At 32.9% G+C, this 18,978-nt stretch overlaps 1 protein-coding gene across 1 annotated transcript; it reads right to left on the reverse strand.

Annotated features, from left to right (window-relative positions):
- Nucleotides 1–8,887: 8,887 nt before the first annotated feature.
- On the reverse strand, nt 8,888–11,941 carry LOC112422182 (receptor-like protein 9DC3). The gene is made up of 3 exons (XM_039834101.1): nt 11,133–11,941; nt 10,336–10,772; nt 8,888–10,200 (listed from the first exon to the last, which is right to left on the reverse strand). Exons 1-3 carry the CDS (start codon nt 11,872–11,874, stop codon nt 8,938–8,940), a joined length of 2,442 nt encoding a protein of 813 aa, XP_039690035.1. The 5' UTR covers nt 11,875–11,941; the 3' UTR covers nt 8,888–8,937.
- Between the last annotated feature and the right edge of the window lie 7,037 nt (nt 11,942–18,978).

The following is an 18,978-nucleotide window of genomic DNA, read 5'->3' on the forward strand; positions in this document are numbered from 1 at the left end:
GTTTTTTCAATTATTATCATTATTTTTAAATTTCTGTTATTTATGTTTATTTTCATGTTATCGATGTTATTATCATGTATTTTACTTTGAGACAGGTAATAAAAGAAAACAAATTATCCAAGTTGTACAGTATTTAGACAAGAGGTTGAAGGAACTAGATGCGGAGAAAGATGAACTTAGAGATATCAGCAACTTGACAAGCAGAGAAAATCCTTGGAATATGCCATATATAACAAAGAAGTTAAAGATGCTCAGCTTAAGCTTGCAGAGGTTATCTATATTAAAATATTTCCTTATTTATAGTTATTTGAATGATTTTTTTTTACCTTGTTTTGTTTTTGAATTTTTTCATGATGATTGGATTATCAATTACATCCATTTTGGTAATAATTTGTTGTTTTTGTTAATTCGTAATGCATGGTTCAAAATCAATGCTGAGATACTAAGATGACAGATGTTATAATAAATTCTTATGAAGATCTCATTTTTGTTTTCAATTAATATTTTGCTTGGGTGTAGCTAATTAGACAGAGTGGCAGATAGCCAGATACTTGAGTACTTGAGATACTCCAGCAGATTCACAGTCTCAATTGTTTGGGAAGGTTTTAATGATAACAATTCTTGACTAAAATCAGAAATAGAATACATCAACACTGTTTACTACCTACCATAATACAATAATAACTGCCACTATACATATAAATATACAACGCACATAACTGTCCTCCTAACCTATCCGTCTAATAAAAATAACTGTCTAACTGCTTAATAAAATAACTTACCGGCCATACACATAACTATCACCAGTAGCTCCTTTTTTCTTTGGACATAAACTCTCCAAAATTCCAAGGCCTTGTGCTGTAGACTGGTCTGTCATCAATTTGCCTGAGAGGTGGAGGAAAGTAACGACCTTGGTAAAAGTAGAAGCCAAACAATGCTATCTATTAGCAATGGCAGACTATGGCTGAAGGCCAAAAATCCGACATTTTACGCTGCTGTTTCTGCTATAAAGTGCCATGGTGCTTCCGTCCTTCACAAATTGGCTATAGCAGTTGTCAAGAAATCCGCCACTGTAAATCGCCATGACCAGTATTTGACAACACTGGAGCTAGGTCAAGCAGAGAGTAAAATGCACTAGACATATAGCAATAGCAAATTAACGATCTTCCAACTTAGTTGACATCTCTAAATTCGTTATGTTTTGGAGAGACCAGACTACCAAAAATATTTGTTTCTCAGAGCAAGTTTTAGGGTAAGTCTTCCACCTCATTCATACCCAAATCTTCCGCTCCTTAGTCTTCTGGCAGTTGGTTACTCTGCCACTCCTCCCCTTTTCTACTCTGTCATTCCCTTTTTCTTTTGTAATTGTCTCTTATCTCTATTTCATCCCCGTCCATTCCCAATCAGCCTAACATCTTCGACTCCTTTTATCCCTGCTATAAACTTGGGTAAAATGCTCTCAAATATTCAATGCAATTATTTGCAGTTCGTAATTGTACAACTAAATTTTTGTTGTTAGTCTTTATAGATCAATAAAAAATTAGGATGCCAAATTTATATTGTTATAGTCTTCTAGACATTTTTAATTCTTGTTTTACTCTATTGGATTTCTGATGCCTGAAGGTAAATGCTTGACTCTTTGTTTTAGATAGAAGAAGCTCGGACCAAGGTTTCTGAAGTATCAGCAAAGATGTATAATGAGGTTCTTGATGCACATGAGAAATCCAATAATTTGGAGAATAATTTGAAAGATATAACAAAGGAACATAAAAACTTTATCAAAGAAAAAGAAGTTATTGAAAAGCAACAAACAACAGCATTTAACAAGCGCGCAGAGCTTGATGTCAAAGACTTGCAAGAGAAGATCTCTCGAAATGAACGTGACAAAGTATTATTCTAATGATGATATTATGCTATGAGTTATAGTTCTTATGAACAGGGTAGTTCTGTTCATGATTTATCTTTGACCTACATGGTTTTAGGGAGATGCTGAAAAAGAATTGAAGATATTTGAGAAACAAATAGAAGACTCGATGGATGAACTGGGAAAAATCAGTCCTATATATGATGGTCTGGTCCAGAGAGAAAAAGACATTACAATGAGGTATAATGTGGTTGTACATGTCTACTGATAATGTTTTAAAGGTTAATGGTGCTTTACCCCCTGTAATATATGTCATTTTTGGTTCTCCCCTGTAAAATTTTTTTTTTGATTTATCCCCCTGTAATTTTATTTTTTTTTGGAATACCCCCCTAATAGGTCGTAATAAGCTGTTTTGTATAACTAAGTTGTTTTGAATAAGCGGTTTTTGAAAATGAGGCCGTAATAAGCTGTTTTTGAAATAGAGGTCGTATGAAGCTGTTTTGCATAAATAAGTTGTTTTGAATAAGCAGTTTTTGAAAATGAGGTCGTAATAAGCTGTTTTTGCATAAATAAGCTGTTTGGAATAAGTTGTTTTTGAAAAAGAGATTGTAATAAGTTGTTTTGTATAAATAAGCTGTTTTGAACAAGTTGTTTTTTGAAAAGAGGTCGTAATAAGCTGTTTTGTATACATAAGCTGTTTTGGATAAGTTGTTTTTGAAAAAGAGATCGTATTAAGCTGTTTTGAATAAGCTGTTTTTTTTAAAAGAGGTCATAATAAGCTGTTTTGTATAAATAAGCTTTTTTGAATAAGTTGTTTTTTAAAAGAAGATCGTAATTATTTGTTTTTCATAAGATAAGCTGTTTTTTAAAAAGAGGCCATAATAAATTGTTTTTGTATAAATAAATTGTTTTTAAAATGTGGTTGTAATAAGTTTTTTTTTTAATTTTTTATGAATAAGTTGTTTTGAATAAGTTGTTTTTTAAAAATAGATCGTAATAATTTGTTTTTCATGAGATAAGTTGTTTTGAATAAATTAAAAGTTAAATTACAAAGTATAACAATGTATTGATTTTAAGAGGAAAAGGGTAAAATAGTAAAATTATAACATAAGCCCTCCATTTCATTTCTTTATTGGCCTTTTAACTCCAGGAAGGTTTTCCCTCCTTTCTCCCTTCCCTCCCTTTCCTTCCCTTCCCCTCCTTAGCCTTTCCTTTCATTCCCCTCAAAACTCGCAAACAAAGCCTTTTAAGATTCAAGTATCAAGTATTTTTAGTTGGGGTCGGCTGCTGTGCTCCACTATCTGTGATTTGCAACACTGATCAATAGCTCTTGCCATTGTCTGGTACTGTTACAGTAACTTTGCTCTCTTGTACTTCACTTTCCGTCTTGTTTTTTTTATTTTTGTTTTGCGCCAGAGGAGAAAAAGCTGACGGAAGAAATTGAACGACTTAATGTTGAAATGCATGGTTGTGATATGGATATCGAGAGCCGTAGAACAAATATTAATGCTTTGGAATTTCAAATGGCCAAGTTATGTGAACGGTCTAATAAGTTCGTATCTTGTCTTTTTTTTTGTGATGCACTATATGTTTTTGATTTCATAGTCAATGAGTATTTCTTAATGTTTGATATTGTTATATTATAGGTCCTTATGGAGCAGAGAGAATGAACTTACTGCTGAAATTGATAAACTGAGAGCAGAAGTTGAGAAGACTGAAAAGAGTCTTGATCATGCAATTCCTGGTGTAAGTAGCCCATCTTAAAAGCTTCTTTTAAATGTGGTATTTGCCAATGCATAAAATGTATAGGTCCCTTGTGGTGTTTCTGAGGCATTGCACCTTTCACTACGGGTAAGGTACTTTGTGCTTGTTTATTTTATATACTTTTAAACATTTGTACATACCCTGTATGAATTAACACAACATGTGTTCATAGATGTAAACTATTGTCATTCTAAAAATTTAGGAAAAACCTTGACTTTTCCTTAGGTGTTTTTACAACTATTTTTAATATGCAACAACTTTTGGTCCAAAAGAAGCTGCAGGCTCGTTACCTCCAAAAATGACATGACATTAAGTGATAAATAATGAAATAGAGCGATTCGATTATATTCCGTGGTTGCAGTACTTCTTACTTTTTAAATATGCTGAAAAGGAAAAGTTGGTACTACAAATATCCCACCATGAAGGGGTCTAGGGAAAAGTCAAACTATTATGGTGAATGAATTTAATAATTGCTACAAGGTTTTACATTATTAAAATTAAATGTATCTAAGTGTTTAGAAGTGCCGTTGATAAAATTAAATGTATCCCACTAAATAATACTTGTTCCTTTTTAACCGTCACTTTTAGAGAAAAAATTTGTTTCTAATTAACTGTCACTTTCAAAGTTCATTGCAACATTAAATGATGTTTTACCAATATTACCCTTATATATTTATTGCAGAAAGAGAAACATATGAATTAAAATATTAAATTAACAAGATCATTATAGTAAAAGTAAAAACAATTGTATCAAAAGTAGTAACATTTATTAATTGTCTTGGTTTGTGTAAAATATCAAAAAGTGACAATTAAAAAGGATCGGACGTAGTAGTATAAGTGTTGGAGAAGTGTTGGTTTGACTTTTCGCAAGACCCATTTAATTTTTACTTCTAAACAATTGACTTTTAAATAAACAATTATTTAGTGCCAAACCAACACTTCTAAACACTTTCCCATTTAATTTTTACTTCTAAACAATTGACTTTTAAATAAACAATTATTTAGTGCCAAACCAACACTTTCTAATCAACGCTCTCAAAAAAAAAAAAAACACTTTCTAATCGATTGAAATTTAAATGGGTCTATGTTTATGCCGGGCTTATATTATTCAGTGAGATACATTTAATTTTATTCGATTAAAGTGTGTTGAAGCGAGTGTTTGAAAGTGAGTTGATAAAAAATTTAAAATCTAATACTCCGGTTTTAAATTTAAGCAAAAATTCTCTTATCAAAATTCATATTAATTGAATAACTAATTAGATTTTTTTTATAAGGCCATGAGAAAGGTCGGGCATCCGGGAGAATCTGCAGCATCCCAACTAGGTTGGCATCCCACAGAAACCCCCATCCTCTACCACCATTCCAATACGTAATATTATTAAAAAAAGGGAAAAATATTTACAAAAGAGGGGGGACTAGGCCAAAACCCTCAAAATGAAGAAAAAAGACAGAAATAAAAAGGAACAGAAAAAGCTAAGGAAATCTATAGTTTGGTAGCCCATTCCTGTCATGTGCAAAGTCCGCCAACAACGTAGAAGGAAACATGATGAAGCAAGTAGCATCAGCTATGACATGTCCTAGGGTTGCTAGGCCAGCCGTACAACCATTTCCATCCCGAAAAATATGAGAACTAATAATCATCCAGAAATACCTGCAATATATAATTTTGTTCCTCTGCATACTGAGAAGAGACAAAAATTACCGTATATATAGAGCACATACATTCCTCCAAAACATGATATTCATTTAAACGGTGGAAGAGGACCATGAGAGCGGGTTTTATATGAAACTTTTTGCATATTCTTTTTTTTCTGAGACTTGGAAACAACCTGTGTAAATGGTACCTCGGTAGCTGCTGCCTTTGATAGCCAAGTGTGCATAAAATCCAAGTCTTTTTGTAGCACCGGATCTATCTTAGAACCCTCGGGAGCCACAATACTACTGATATCAAGAGTTTTATTTTTTACGGGAGATAAAACAGATATAGTATTTCCCTCAAGATTATTAGCAACTATATCATCGGAAACATTCTCAAGCTGCATACTAAAATTATTATTTTAAATAACATGACTAGAAGTATGAGTTACCACAGGTGACGAAATTCCTCCCAGAGTGTCTGTGCAGTCTGCCCCTTGGTTTGCTACCAGGGTTGCATCTATATGGTCAGGTATTTCTTCCCCATGATTTTGGTCATCAAACATAGGAGTCGGTACAGCAGCAGGCACAACCTCTGATCTGACAGGAACAATATCCTCCTCTTGCACCTCATGTAAATTAATCTGGGCCGGAATTTCATCCTCTTGGTCCGTTTGTGATTCAATTGCAGAGGAATTGTTGTTACTTCTGTTTGCTGCTCAGTAACACGAATATCTTGCTGAATATCATCATTTACTTCCCTTTCCTTTTCTATAAAAATCGGTGTTGAATTAGTGCCATGTGTTGCGCCAAATGCTCTTGAAGAACCGATCCCTGAAGGGTTGTCAGTCCTTGGAATCCAAGTATCTTTCGTTGCCTGAACTTGCTTTTTCCCATGCGTTATTTTTTCTTTGGCAACTGTTATGTCCTTTGTGATTTCCTTTCTAGGATACAGTCTTCTGCAGACAGTGACGTCATGGCCGATATTCTGACAGTGAGAACAGAAGTCGAGCATCCATTCATAGGCCACGGCAACCAGGAAAACATATCCTTCCCTCTCAACAACAATTTCATGAAAAATCTTACGGGAGAAATCCATATCAACTAGAATTCTCGCGTAGTGTCCAAACAATCTCTTTGTTGTCGCATTGTCTATCACAAGAGGGGTTCCCACCGCACTTGCAATCTCCCGGAGAGTTTGTTCCATCCAGTACTCCTGCGGAAGTTCTAACAGGCGAATCCAAACATGAGCGTGAGTGTTTCGCTGCGTATGCATATTGAAATCCTTGGACCATTCAAAAAGTCAAAGGACACCCGGTTTTAGCGTAACTGTGCCTGCTGCCCAGACATTACATTTATCCATCTCTGAAGCAAAGAAGAATTCATAATAACCTCTTCCAAGAGACATCATGCGCCATGAACCTGCAGTCTTCCAGTGCTTTTGTAATTTCGATTCAATCTCCTTTGTAGAATAGGCTTTCTCTCCTTTGTTTAAAACCAGACGTCCCCGTAGGTTGGTCTTACAGAAATTCATTCCACGTTCATATAGGATCTGTGTGATTTTGATACTTAGTGTTTCTCCCATAATTGTTGGTGTTGGCATGACATTGGGGGCAGTCTGATGGGAGGTTGTAAGAGCATGTGCAAACGAAACCTTCGGCGAGACCGATGGGGCAGGCGGTGAAAGGGCTGTGGCAACTTTTGGAGCGATTGAGATAGCAGACATCTCAGCCTGCCAATCAAACATGGCGGCTGAGATCAGAGAAGGAAAAAGGGGAAGCAAACACGTAAAATGGTCTTGGATTAGAATGTTGTTTTGCTAACTTCCAATTCTCCAATGAATTTTCCAATTACGTAAACTAATGGAACAAACGTGATCCAATTGAATTGGTGTTCAAATGCAACTAAGCCACCACTTCAATAGCAAACACAATCAGTGCAGTTCACACTAACAAGAAGCAACAAATTTATCCAAGAATAATATACCTGAATTGAAGAACGACGGATTGGAAATTGTATGAAAAACTATCCACCACTTCAATAGATAAGTTATTCAATGAATGTGAAAAAAAAAATCTTTTTTTTTTGTCTAATACCCCAGTGGCTAGAGCTTACACAATTAAATGTGGAGAAGTGAGGTATACGGGGTTTGAACCTCAGCCCCTGCATAAATTATGCAATGTCCCTGCGTGAAAAAAAAAATCCTTTAATAAATAAATAAATAACATAAATGCACCATTTAGCAAGCTAGAGCCTAGAGGGTTGGTATTCTTTTTTATCATCTACGGACCCCGGAAAAGATGTCTTGTTTCTCTATTTCATATGTTAAACTTCATAATAGATACCAATAACTTCACATTGGATTCGAATCAACTTGAGTTGGTTTGAGACATTGTAGTGTGATGATTCTCTTAAAGATTTTAGATTTAATTCACTCTGATGTCAATTTCGATGGATTAGATTAACTTAAAAAAACTTCATATTGGATCTAGTGTAGTTTATAGACAGTTGAATTTCACTAATTAACGCATTCCAATGTCAAAATACACCATCCGTCTCTAAATATAAGTAAATTTTATTTTTTAAGTTCATTCAATTAATGATGTATGTGACTCATAATATAAACTACATACATTATTAATTGAATCAACCTAAAAAATAAGATTTGTTTGTATTTAAAAACAGAGGAACTACATTACAAATGACATACATTACTGGTCTTCGATAAAAAGCAAAAGCCGTTGATAATAACTGCCCGTTTGATGTCTCCATGTGATTGGTAACAAGTTGGGACCATCAATGTTTTGTAGATTTTGTCCAAATAAAAAATGTATGATTTCCTTTGTATATATATACTTTTTTTTTTGTCACAAATAGAGTTTATTTATATCATTATATAATGAAAACTGTAAATTAACTACCGTTTGTAATCAATTTTGATCGAATTTTTTTCTAGACAAATATACTCTTAACATTTTAATTAACTTTTTTAAATTTAATTTTTCAATAAGCCGAACCGATCTACCGAAATTTGTGTTGGAGATAATTGAACTTTAGACTTTGAAAGAAGTAAACTGCAATGTTTTAAGTCAATCACCATCCGACAATATAGTTTAAGGAGTCAGAAAATTAACTACTAATTTTAGTCAATCTTTTTCAAAACAAGTTTTCTTTTTGCAATATAATTTTTTTTTTAAAATTTAAATTTGTATTAAAAAAAAACATGGATATATTAACCGGAACGTAGATGATTTTATAGATATTATGAATTTTCCCTAAAAAAAAGATATTATGAATTTAAAACAAGCAAATCAAAATTAAAATAGAATAGATAAAGTAAAACGTTATAATTTATTTAGACCAAAAAAAAAAACGGTATAATTTAGCTTCAAGCTAGTGTCTAGTGATTTAAAAATTAAGTTACTTGATTGGTGTGGAGAATAAAATGGTCAAAAAAGGTTAGTGCTAAAGGTGCATTTGAAAGAAGAAATGTTACATCAAAATTTAGTATCTTTTGCCAACAAAAAAATTTCGTAACTTACATAATTAAATGAAGAATGATTAAATTATATATATATATATATATATATATATAATACTACATCCCTTAAACTGGGAAATTCAGATTAATTACAAACAGTTGTAACTACATATTTGAAAAGACCCTCATCCAATTAATTCATTCTTCTGCGATTTGCGATGGCTCTGTTGTTCGTTCTTTTCAATCTTATGTCAAACATATGTTCAACATGTCTTGCAAGCCATTCGGGTTTACCAGTGAAGAAGAATACATTATATCCCAATAGCAACCCGAATATTGCCCCACATGCATATCCGATTGCTACCGCTTTCCAGCCAAATCCGGATTCTTCTTCATCTTCAGATGTTGAATGAGGTGGCAGATCTTCCTCATTTTTGCATGATTTAGACAATTGGAATCCACACAACATTGTATTTCCTTCAAAAGAATCATTTCCAAATGTATTAAACTGTTGACCTTTAGGTATGATTCCCTCAAGATGGTTTTGTGAAAGGTTTAAGACTGAGAGGAAGTTCAAATTTGTCAAAGCCACAGGAATCTCACCCTTCAATTGGTTGCATGAGAGGTCCAACCACTCCAAATTTCTCAAATGACTCAAAGATTGTGGAATGCTACCTATGATTCCATTGTTTGAAAGGTTAAGTCCTTTGAGAGAATTTAATTCTCCAATGACTTGTGGAATTTCACCTTCAAACATGTTATTTGATAAATCAATAGTTGTGAAAGTAGTCAATATCTTTGTTAGCTCCATGAAAAAACCTTTCATTGTGACCACAACAGAATCATTGTAGTAATAAGAGTCACCCATGTATTGCAAACCAGTGTTATTGTCATTCACATTCATCATTCCTTGAAAGTTCTTGATGCATGATGTTGGCAAGGGCCCACTAAAATTGTTGTTAGAGACATCAAAAATTCTCAACTTGGGAAATGTATGCTTGGTGCTAGAACAGGTGATTGCACCATGAAGATTATTTGATCGTAAACTTATCACCTGTAACTCTGGTAGAGTTTCTAGCCAATCAGGAAATGTATCCTCAACGTTGTTGTCACCAAGGTCCAAAACTTCAAGATATGAACAGTTAGCCAAAGATTGTGGTAATGGTCCTTCCAATTGGTTGCCATTCAACTTTATAGTCTCAAATGCATTTCCTTTGGAGAAGGTTCTAGGAATGCTTCCATAGAGGTTGTTCATTTGCATATCCAATACAGTAAGAGAAGTTAATGTTCCCAGGCATTGTGGAATCATACCTGTCAAATTGTTGTGAGCCAAATCGAGCATATAAAGGGAACTGGCATTGCAGAATGTTGAAGAAATGTATCCTGTGAAGTTGTTATTTGAGAGTGAAAAGTATTTAATGCCAGAAGGTGGAATTGGAAGATCTCCTTGAAAGTTGTTGTGAGCCAAATTGAGGGTATAAAGGGAACTTGCGTTGCGGAATGTTGAAGAAATATTTCCTGTGAAGTTGTTATTTGAGAGTAAAAAGTATACAATGCCATCAGGTGGAATTGGAAGATGTCCTTGCAACATGTTGAAACTAAGATCAATGTACCGAATGTCCTTCCATGTGTTTAAGAGCTTCTTATGAAACCATTTGGGAATTTTCCCATGAATGTTGTTATTGGAGAGATCTAACCATTGCAAATTATGTACTCGTGCTAGGAATTTGGGAAAACTTTTAATATTAGCAGAAGATAAATATAATGATTCAAGGTTGGGTAAGATGGAGTCAGCACTGCTATCAATGTTGATAGAAAGAAAACTATTATGGGAAAGATCAAGGGAACTTAGTTTGTTTAATTTTGAAAATTGGTGAAAATCCACAACACCACTCAAGTTTGTTGATGACAAATCTAAGTAAGTAAGATTTTGGAGTTGAAATATTGAATTTGGAAAATGACCTTGTAGGTTGTTATTAAAGAGATACAAAGATTGCAAAGAATATGTTGAGAACTCACCAATGAACCCTGTGAGATTGTTGTCACTGAGGTACAACTCTAACAACGAAGGCAAAGAATAACACCAATGTGGAATTGTTCCATTTAACATGTTATCATCCAAACCCACATATCTCAATTTGGAACGTTTTGCGATTTCAATTGGAATTGGGCCAACTAGTTTGTTATATGCTAAATATAAATGAGAAAGATGAGGTAGATGAAAAAGTGATGATGGAACTTGGCCTGTTAGGTTGTTAAAGTAAAGTGATAAATATTCCAATTTGATTAAATTTCCATAAACAATTGGGATGCTACCGCTAAAGTTATTAAATCCAAGATCACAATGAATGAGGTGTTTGAGGTTTGAAAGTAATGGTGAGATCTCACCATTAAGTTTATTAAATGAAAGGTCCAAATATGTTAGTTGGGTGAGGTTCCACAAAGATAGAGGAACCATCCCATCTAAATTGCAATCTGAAAGGACTAATTGAGTAAGAGACTTCAATTGACCTATGGAATAAGGAATTTCACCTGAGAAAGCAGATAAACGGAGGTTCAAGTACCTTAGAGGAGTGCTCCAGTTGGACTTTGGAAGTTGACCACTAAGGTTTTGATTAAATGACAAATCCAATCTTTGAAGATTAGGTAAAGAGAGGATGTCACTTGACAAATTTCCTTGCAACTCAGTTTTTCGTAGACTAAGAGAAACCAAAGAGGATGACAAATTCTTTAGCATTGACAAAGAGCTCTCCGTAATGGAAGACATATCCACACTATTCAAATGAAGCTCCCTTAAATTAGTAGCATTATGAATGAGTTTCTTCCAAATGAATGAATTGAGTTTCAATCCCACTTGTTCGGACCAGTAACTGCTAAGATCAAGTGATACTAATTTTGACAAATGAGAGATTGTGGAAGGAATATTACCATTGAGGTAACATTTTGATAGATTTAGATGTGTGAGTTTCACTAAATCTCCAACACCAATAGGCATTGAAGACAAAGAAAAATTATTAAAAGCCAAGTTGAGTTGGTGAAGGTGTTTAAGCTGAAAGATGGTGCTATTGGGATGTAATTCACCTTTTAGATTGTTGCAACTGAGGTCCAGACCAATCACGTGATCTGACATGGTGTCGCACGTGACACCATCCCACTCACAACAATCTGTATTGTTTTTCCAAGATTCTGTCTTGAAAGAAAAAGAGGGACAACTAGACAAAATATCGTCCGGTTTAGATGAAGTGTTGACAGAAAAAGAGTTTTTGAATTGTAACAAGGCAGAGGTGTCATGTTGGTTGCACAGTGAGAAAGTGTAGGAAGTAAAATGAGTAATCAACAACAACAACAAGAAGTGAAAGGTAAAATAAGGCAATGGAATAAAAAAGGATCCCATTTAGAGAAACTTAATTACACTTAATACTCTCTTCTCAGTATTATTTCCTTTTTCCTTTATGATATGATTTTGGATGTACCAATTGATTTCCCTCTATTTAGTTATTTATATTCAAAGAAACTAAAGCATTGATATAAGATGGGTTTGTTTTGTAGTAAGTGCTGGTGCTTATCTTCAACCGTATGAGGCACTCCAGTTAGAAGATTGATTTTTTTGTGGTTGCAATTTTTTAGTGATGGAGTATTTTGAGTCCATTATACTAATTGACGAGAACATTCATTTATTAGTATCTTAAAAAAACATTAATTAATTCATTAGTAGGGTCAACCAAACATTTATGAATTTATTTTTGAGTAAATAATACTACCTCCGGTCCTATTTATAAGAGAAATTTAGGTCAATAAAAAGTGAATGTATGTGGACTGAATTTTTAACTAGATACATCAACTTTTATTGACCCAAAATTCTCTTATAAATAGGACCGGAGGGAGTATAAAATTACTTTAACAAATTAATTCTAAAGTTGAATGAAGAGTTACCTTTAATAAATTGAGCCAATGAATGAATTTTGCGTAGAAAACATAGTAAACATTTTAGAAATTGAATCTTGCAGTGCTCCTGTTAGGTAGTAGTAGCTAGGGGATGTCTTCTTCAACCGTATGGAGCACTCCAGTGGAATTTTTTTTTGTGGTTGCAATTTTAATGATACGATAATTAATTCATTAGCATCCATAGAAATATTACAAGACTTGGCTTTAGCCAAATGAGACAATTCCATGAAGAAAAATGATATTGGAACATATATGTGACATTAAACAAGAGACGTCTTCTACACACATCCTTTTTAAAAAAATAAAAAAAAGAACTTTTTTAAAATGGAGGAGAATTATTGTAACACAAATTAATTAAGTTGTAATATTAATCAAAATCGTAATTTTAGCTAGGGGATGTTTTTAATTAAGGTGAACAAATAGGGTGTTCGGTGTTCGAATCAGATCCTTATATATAATAATATATAATGTTCCTACCAACTGAGCTAAATTCTTGCGGCAACAATCAATTGTTAAAATTAGACATTTTATAATTTGGAGTAAATATCGAACTGAGTACCTTTGAGAATAAAAAAAAATAGAGCTATTTTGCCCTTAAAATATGAAACATATTAATTTGGTTTTTAATAATTAGGCTAAATTAGATCAGGGTACTTTAAGTTTTATGTTTGTAGTATATTGGTCCTTTAGGTTATTTTGACAACACATAAGTCGTTTAAGTTTTAAGTTTGTAACATGTTGCTCATTTAAGTTATTTTGGTCTCAAATAAATCCTTTAAGTTTGTAAACGTTTTCGATTTAGTCATTCTATTAACCAAAAGATGATGTGGTAAAAGGACTAATTCGAAACCGTTTACAAACTTAAAGGACTTATTTGTGACCAAAATAATTTAAAGGGTCAATCCGTTACAAACATCAATGTTAAAGGACTTATGAGTGATCAAAATAACTTAAATGACCAATATATTATAAACCCAAAACTTAAAGAACTCCGGTATAATTTACTCTAATAATTAACTGTCAAAGTCCTTAAAAATATATTAATTGTCAATCAAATTAGTCTCTAATAAGATTAAAGTACATATGCAATTCATTTTCTTAAAACAATGATTTGATTTAAATTTTAGAGTTTTAAGGAATAAATAGTATTCTGTAAAAAACAAAAAAGAATAAATTAGTATATTTTGTACTTTCTAGAAAACAGATGAATTTGTGGACAAACCAGGTTTAGGTATAGCATATGATAATTAATCTCCTAAAACATAACATACTAAGGTTCAATTCATCCTTTCAAGAAAAGGTTCAACCCATTCTTAGACTTTGATTGTATCTCGAACATGATTACCATCCAAGGAGGTAAGCTATAACAAGAGATTGTGAACTATTTTTGATAGCCAATTTAATATTGAATGATTGTTGAAGAATTATGGGTGTCCAACTATATTCACTCTAGTAAAAAATATGAGTTTTATTGCATAAACAATAAGAGTTAAAATCACAACAAAAAAGGCACAATAAAAGTTTAAAAAAAAATCAAAAAGTGTTTTGCATACTAAAAAACTCAAATATACAAATAATATTATATTATTTATATTAACATACACGAAAACTGTACATCTCACTTGCAACAAAATAATGAGACAAACTGGAGTATCAGACAAGTATCATACGCGTACCATATACATATATGATGCGCTTACTTTAGTGTTTTACAAGCATCGACACTTCATAGAATACCAATGTTAATGCATTAGATATGCCGCACAGAGGGTCCCGTGAGTATAACTCAGTTAGTAGCACAATGCATTATTATTTGTAGGGGCCGGAGTTTGAACTCTAACCACTAGGCTATGACAAAAAAATGATATGTCGCACCGAGGGATATTTTCCACTTATTTTAAATCTTGCGTAAAAAATCCAAAATTAAACATATTTAACTTCTAACATCAGTTTTACACTAAGTCACTTATCTACAAAATCAATTTCAACCGTCATAAATTTACATTAGTGTTGCGCCTAAACCAATGTAAAAGTTACCTTTTATTGAAGTTTTCTATATATGTCATACGTCGAAATTGGTACCAAATTTTGTAATGTCTAATTATATAAAACAATATTTTTTAAATAAAATTTTATATAATAATGTATTTGACAGTTATTTGACAATAAAACCGAATATATTTATTTGTAGTTTCTTTCTACCAATGTCCACAAGCACATTGAGAATCAGATCATCAAAATTAATGGTAAATTTCAATTATGAACTTTCAAAAATAAAGAAAAATATATATATTTGCAGTTGATAATATCAAACATATTTACATTCTTCTTATTTTTAAAAATAAAAAATATAACTATTGATACTTCCAACGAATTGATTCTATTGAACTGATGAATGACAATCAATTCAATTAATTGGTTAAATCTAGTTTTTAAAAAATATTACAAGACTTGGCTTTAGCCAAATGAGACAATTCCATGAAGAAAAATGATATTGGAACATATATGTGACATCAAACAAGAGACGTTTACACATGTCCTTTTTTAAAATAAAATAAAAGAATTTTTTTAAAATGGAGAAGAATTATTGTAACACAAAAATTAAGTTGTGATATTAACTTTTTCCACGCGCAACCTGTAAAATTTTCCAAGGAAAGGCTCGTCACCCTTGACCACATTGCGTGGCTAGTAGACATCTCATACATGGAACCATGATGATCTTGAGATTTTTGAGTAAATGACGTGCACCCATGTCAAAGGTTGACAGACAAGTCTGTTGTACCATAAACTCGACCACGGGTACGACCCCCTGCAGACTCGGTCCACAACCCAAGTTTTATTCCTCCATCAACCTCTTGCACACCATTTTCAGTTGTTTCATCAATCTGGGCTTGTACTGTACTCAAAAGGAACGAACTATGAAGTAGTTAAATTATAGTCTTAACCATTGATTTCAATTCAATAGTTATAAATATTGTTTCTTAGTTTTTTGCTCTGTTTCTATTATAAATATTGTTTGGATTTTGCTGGTTCTTTCTTAGTACATCTTGTGCTAGGAAAGACTCATTGATTTCGTAATATATTCCATTTTAACTTCTTAAAAAAAAATTCAATAGTTATAATTTTGCATCATATTCTCTGAGGAGCACTCATCATTTTAGAGGAGCCAAATCCAAAAATAGTACATATGACCAGGTGGAGGATCTGATGTATTAACAATTTGCTCAAGATTTGTATCTCACTTTCTCAAAGGAATAGTGATCTCATCTTCTAACTTCACTCACTAAATATCTGTCAGAATTTGTATAGACCGTAAAGATTTTGAACTCTTGATTGAAGGGTGTTTCCTCACTATGAAAGGAAGTCATGTTGTCTTATTACATTTATCATCTGGTTCAAAATATTGGATTAGCAAAAGGCAAGTAAGTTTGACTCGACCTTAAAAGGTCAATATGTATAGGTAGGTGAGAAGATTCTCTTGATTTTTAATATTCTTGCCACCAAATTATAGGATTTTAATGCATATTAATGGCTACTTTTTCTTTTAATTTGTGGGGAGAATTATTTTTAAGACATTTGATTGAACAGTTTATGTTACATTGGTTAAATAGGTGGTACAAAAGTACTAGTTTTCAACCATCACATGTGGTGTTACATTGGCAATTTGATTTCCTAGCCTCGTTTGTGGCATTCTTTATCGATCGAGATGTACACCAAGTATTCTTTATTCAAATGTTTTTATTTCTTTTAAAATGGAGCGGGGAGTGATTTATATAAACAGGGGAGGTATAAAGAAACCAGCAAAATAGAGTGTTGATTTTGAGTAGATAGGTACAATAACTTGTTATCTAACTAGTTATTTTGGAAATTGTTGGAACATTGATGTGATGCTTGATGAAAAATTGGAAGATTAAACATCAAGTAATTATACTTTGATCTAATGTTGTGTGAATTGAAAAAATAGAGTGTGGGGGTCCCACATAAAATAGAACACACACATATTATTAGTGTTTAAATTGTGGTATTTAATTTTAAATACTTGATAATGATAAAAATAATAGTAATTATTATTTTATTCGAGAATATCACTTTCCATAAATTTAGCTTATGGTGGTTGTGATAAAATAATAATTTAATTATTATTATATTTCCTTCATTCAAATCCAATAGTTTTTTTCCTCCACTTTTGTGGATTTGTTTCTTTTGATCCTATCCACAAGTGTTGTTGAACTGATTAATAGATAAACTCCATTTTAATCTTATCCATTAGAGTAACTGTTGTCACAATTTTTGCTAAAACAGTTACAGAATCTCTATATAAATAGAGGACTCCACTGAAGTAGATAAAATAGTCACAAGGAAGGGGGGGTTTGAATTGTGACCCTTTAAAAATTAAACCTGTAACTTAAAATTGATTCTCAAGTTGAAACTTGGAATGGTTAAGTTAAAACAGACTTCAGAACGTTCTGATGTCTGATTGCAAAAACAGTTTAATAAAGTAAATGTGTTTGTGTGTGTTGTGTATGCAGTAAGTAAAGAGTATAGGGAAGAGAGAATCAACACACAGAGAATTTATAGTGGTTCACCCAATGTGGGTTAGTCCACTCCTCACAATCTTTTGAGAGTTTCCACTATGATGCTTGAGATAACCTCTCAAATCCTGCACCTTACATTCCTTGTTCACCTGAACAATTACAACATCTGTATTCTCTAAGCCTCAGCAGGCTTGCACCTTGTTGCTAAGTTAACCACTTAGACTTTTACAAACTCAGCTTAAACTAACACTTTAGTACCTCTAAAGCTAGATGAGATTTGTTTTTCTTCTTGCTAAGTTACCCACTTAGACTTTTTCTCCTTCTGCTCAAACTAACACTTTAGTACCCCTAAAGCTAGATGAGACTTTCTTTTCTTCTTGCTAAGTTACCCACTTAGACTTTTGCACCTTTAGCTCAAACTAACACTTTAGTACCCCTAAAGCTAGATGAGACTTTACAAGATGTTTGAAGCTTGAATGATTGAAATCAGACAAGAGAAGAAAGGAAGGAAGTGTTATCTTTAAAGAGATAACAAAGAGTATTGATGTGCACTAAAGAAACAAGAACCTTAGAGATTGATCAATTTCAATTTGCAAGAGCTTCAAACAATCAAGTTGTTTTCTTGTATGCTTTGCAATTTGTTGTGGAGTTTGAATGTTTGAGAATCAAACAGAGGAGGAGGAAGAAAGTTATCTTTGCACGAGATAACTAAGAGTATTGATTTGCACTAAGGAAACAAAAGCCTTAGAGATTGATAAATTTCAATTTGCAAGAGCTTCAAACAATCTTTGTTGTTTTCTTGTATGCTTTGCAATGGTGCAAGTTTTGCTAATTCCTTGATCTCTATTTATAGAGTCTTTGGGCTCATATAACCGTTGTAGGATGTCCAATGGTGTTATGCCATGTGTTCTAGGTCCCACAAGCTTTAACTTGAAATTCTGGGCAAACATTCTGATCTCTGATGAACATCAGAATGTTGTTGTGTTCATGATGATCTTCATCTGGGTTCATCATGTATGAATGAACACATGAAGTTCTGGGATATGCATATGCTTTTCATATGAATTTCTGGACAATAACCAATGTATGGACTTTTCTTCATACATCAGAATGTTCCTTTCCCAGATTTTGCCTTGGGACCGGTGCAGGAAGATATAGTGGGATTCTGCATCTTCATGCCCATGCTTTGAGGGATTGTGTGGTCCTTGTACTATACCAACTCCCATATGTGTCTATCTCTTGTTGATCAAGACAGATTTGCTTTTTGCTTTTCACCTACTGTACTGTTCATAAAGTAAGCATGTGCTGAGCTGAACATTCTGACCATCAGAATGTTTAATATTCATAATGTTCTTCATCTGGGTTCATCAAGGATGAATGTCTGATGAGTTTCTGGGTCCATCCAATACGTGACATGAGATTTGTTCAAGTTTTATCCTTCAAAAGTTACTTCTCCATTGCATCAAAAGTTGCTTGAAAAAATAGGATAAAGTTGATTAAATCTGTCTTGGATTTGGTGCAGGAAAGAGAGGATAGTGGATCTGCAATCTTCAGGCCCATGTGTTGTACCCTGATTTTGGACCTAAAAATGCTCATTCAAATTTATTTTCTACCACTGATGTTGGTCAATTCGCTGTTATTTTACTCCGAACATTTGCTCTCTTTTCATCTGCATATTTTAATGTCTCTGTCTCAAAGTATGTTCAATCATGATTTTCTTGCATAAAGCTATCCAAAATGTCTTTCTTGCATTA

This window comes from Medicago truncatula, chromosome 5 (assembly GCF_003473485.1).
Source record: "Medicago truncatula cultivar Jemalong A17 chromosome 5, MtrunA17r5.0-ANR, whole genome shotgun sequence".
Lineage (NCBI taxonomy): Eukaryota > Viridiplantae > Streptophyta > Magnoliopsida > Fabales > Fabaceae > Medicago > Medicago truncatula.